Source organism: Galeopterus variegatus, unplaced genomic scaffold, assembly GCF_000696425.1.
Source record: "Galeopterus variegatus unplaced genomic scaffold, G_variegatus-3.0.2 Scaffold11645, whole genome shotgun sequence".
In the NCBI taxonomy this organism is placed as follows: domain Eukaryota; kingdom Metazoa; phylum Chordata; class Mammalia; order Dermoptera; family Cynocephalidae; genus Galeopterus; species Galeopterus variegatus.
Window position 1 is genome coordinate 39,637 of NW_007737756.1, and position 2,405 is coordinate 42,041.

General features: G+C 53.1%; 1 protein-coding gene across 1 annotated transcript in view; it reads left to right on the plus strand.

The window, feature by feature from the left end:
• SH2D4B (SH2 domain containing 4B) overlaps positions 1-1,737 on the plus strand; it is a gene marked incomplete at both ends in the record, with an annotated part of 39,951 nt that extends 38,214 nt beyond the window's left edge. Inside the window, one exon of the mRNA XM_008594820.1 lies at positions 1,610-1,737. Within this exon, the coding sequence (XP_008593042.1) occupies positions 1,610-1,737 (128 nt within the window). The remainder of the gene's footprint in view (positions 1-1,609) is intronic.
• Positions 1,738-2,405: the final 668 nt, after the last annotated feature.

Consider the following 2,405-nt stretch of genomic DNA (forward strand, 5'->3'; position numbering starts at 1 on the left):
TGAGTCCTAGAAACTAGAGGCTTTTTTTTCCCCTGAGCACAATTATTTTGGGGGGATACAAAGGAGGAGGAGTCCTGGGGGGCAGGGCTGCCCTATGACTGCCTTCGTGAAGTCATCTTCATGTCCAAGGTGACTGAGGAGGGAGGGTGCAGCAGAGATGGAGTCTGGAGGGCTGCGGGGTATGGTGCGGGTGAGGGGTAAAGGACGGCCTGCAGGCAGCGAGGGGAGATCAGAGTCGGAGAGCTCACTCGACGGAAGGCTTTCAGCTGTGCAGTGTAATCTCATCCTCTGTCTTTCTGGCAACATCTTTCCTAAAATCTGCAGCGTTCACTACTGTTTGTGTGTGCATTTGTGTGCACGTGCGTGTGTGAGTGGATTCATTTTAGGGCAAGTAAACATATGCCAAGTGGATTCATTCTGGGGCTTGCAAGGAGGTGCTGCGCTCAGTGTCGAAGCGTGGGTACAGGGCACAAACAGAGACTATGTGAGGGGACGGCTGCTGCTTATTTTATAAAAAATGACGAGAGTGGTGGCCTCCAAATGCCAGTACCGTTAGGTGCATGGCAATGACAAGATAAGAATTTCTGGGTTCCTGTCACTCAGCTGGAAACGTTGAAGAGGCTGTGGTTGTTCGGGGGGATTGGTGGCTTGTTCTTCAGAGGCCGTGTTTTAACAGCATGAATGAATGCAGCGCGCTCTCACTACACGTTGATTCAGCAGGTAGTGAGGGTGCCTGTTCGTGTCACAACGTCATGTGCTCGTTTTGGCACAGGCTAGATATGGCAGGGTCTGGTGTGGCCTAGTCTGTGCGTGCCTTCAAAAGCCACATTTCAGGCAGGAAAGCTGTGAAAATCTTGGCTCACTCGTGAGGAAGCGTTAAGCACCGTGTGACTCAGCACCCTCAAGTTCTTCACGCTCCTCTCATCGGACGGTCGGTGTCTTCAGTCCCTCACCCCTCCCCGTCCACAGCCAACAATGCGTAGTTTTGTTCCCTGTCTTCTCCCTTCCCCGTGCTGTGGGGCATCTCAGCCATTTCTGGGCAAACCCAGCTTCTCTGGTCTCTGTGCACTGTCCCGATTCTGTCCCACAGGGTCACGGGCGCTGGCTGGCAGTGGCAGGCACCCCTGTGAGGGCAGGGAGGGGAGACGTGGCTGGGGCAAAACCCAGAATTCTCCTCAGTGGGGGAGGCGGAAGAACGGGGGACACTCACATACTGACAAATGTGCTCTTGTTCCACCAGGATCCTTCTTCATCGATGCTGATGTTTTTGCCCTGGCCAGTCTCGAGGGAAAATGTGCCTTTTCGTATCCAGTCATCTCCTCCTAGCCTCTTTTCAGTCCCACCTGTGTGGCTTTTTTTTGAAGCAAATGATAATAGTTTGCTTTGGGAAAAATAACAACAGCTGGTACATTAGAATCCACAAAAGTGCCTCTAAGTGCCTGGGCTCATTTAGTCCGCTCCACGGGCACGAACGTGGGCATTGCTCACGTGCATTCTCTCAGCGGCCCCTGCCTCTCCCCGCCCTCCCTTCCCCTCCTTTGCTCCTTCCTTCCTCTCGCTTTTTTCTTCCGCTCCCCTCCCCTGACCTCCTGCCCTCCCTTCTCTGCAGCAGAACTTGGGAGCGTCCACTGCGTCCAGTCTCCAAAGAAGTCATCGTCCGCTGGTTCAAGGAGGAGCAGGTGCCTCGCCGAGCTGGCTTCGAGAGAAACACTAAATCCATCGCCCCCTGGTTTCATGGTAGGACCACTTTCTGGGGACTTGGCAGACGATTTCCACATCTCCACTTCTGTCTGGGGTTGGGGAGGAGGTCCTGAAGGACTGTTGTAATGGGGGACGGGGAGGGGTAGAGGACTTTAGACTCTACGCTGTCTCCATTCTGTCCCCAGCATCTCCAAGCAGGAGATCAGGACACTGGAGGAGGCACTGGGAGGACTGAACGTGCACTCACCTCTCTCTGCGGGGAAGGGATGGACACAACTCTTGTCCACTGCCCTCAACACACAGCCTCCTTGGCCACCAGGGGCTCCTCAGAGGCATCTTCTCTGTACTCATAAGATCATGAGCTCTCAGTGGACCACAAGCTCCTGGTGGGCAGGACCCACGTCTTGGTGTCTGAGCCTCCATCCCCTGATCCTGGCCATAGCCTAACACAAGATAGCCTCTGAGTAGATACTTGTGGATTAGATGACATATGGCTGAATGAAGAAGCCAGAGTTATCTACACATAGAACACTAGAGCTGGGATGCCCCTTGGAAGTTATCCAATTCTTTCATTTTACAGGTAAGAAAACTGAAGCTCAAAGAGGAGAGGAAGTTTTCACAGGTTACCAAGAGACTTACAAAGTCAAGTTCAAGAATGTATCTCAAGGCTCATTCTGCAATCCAGAGGTCTGAACATGCAGAGA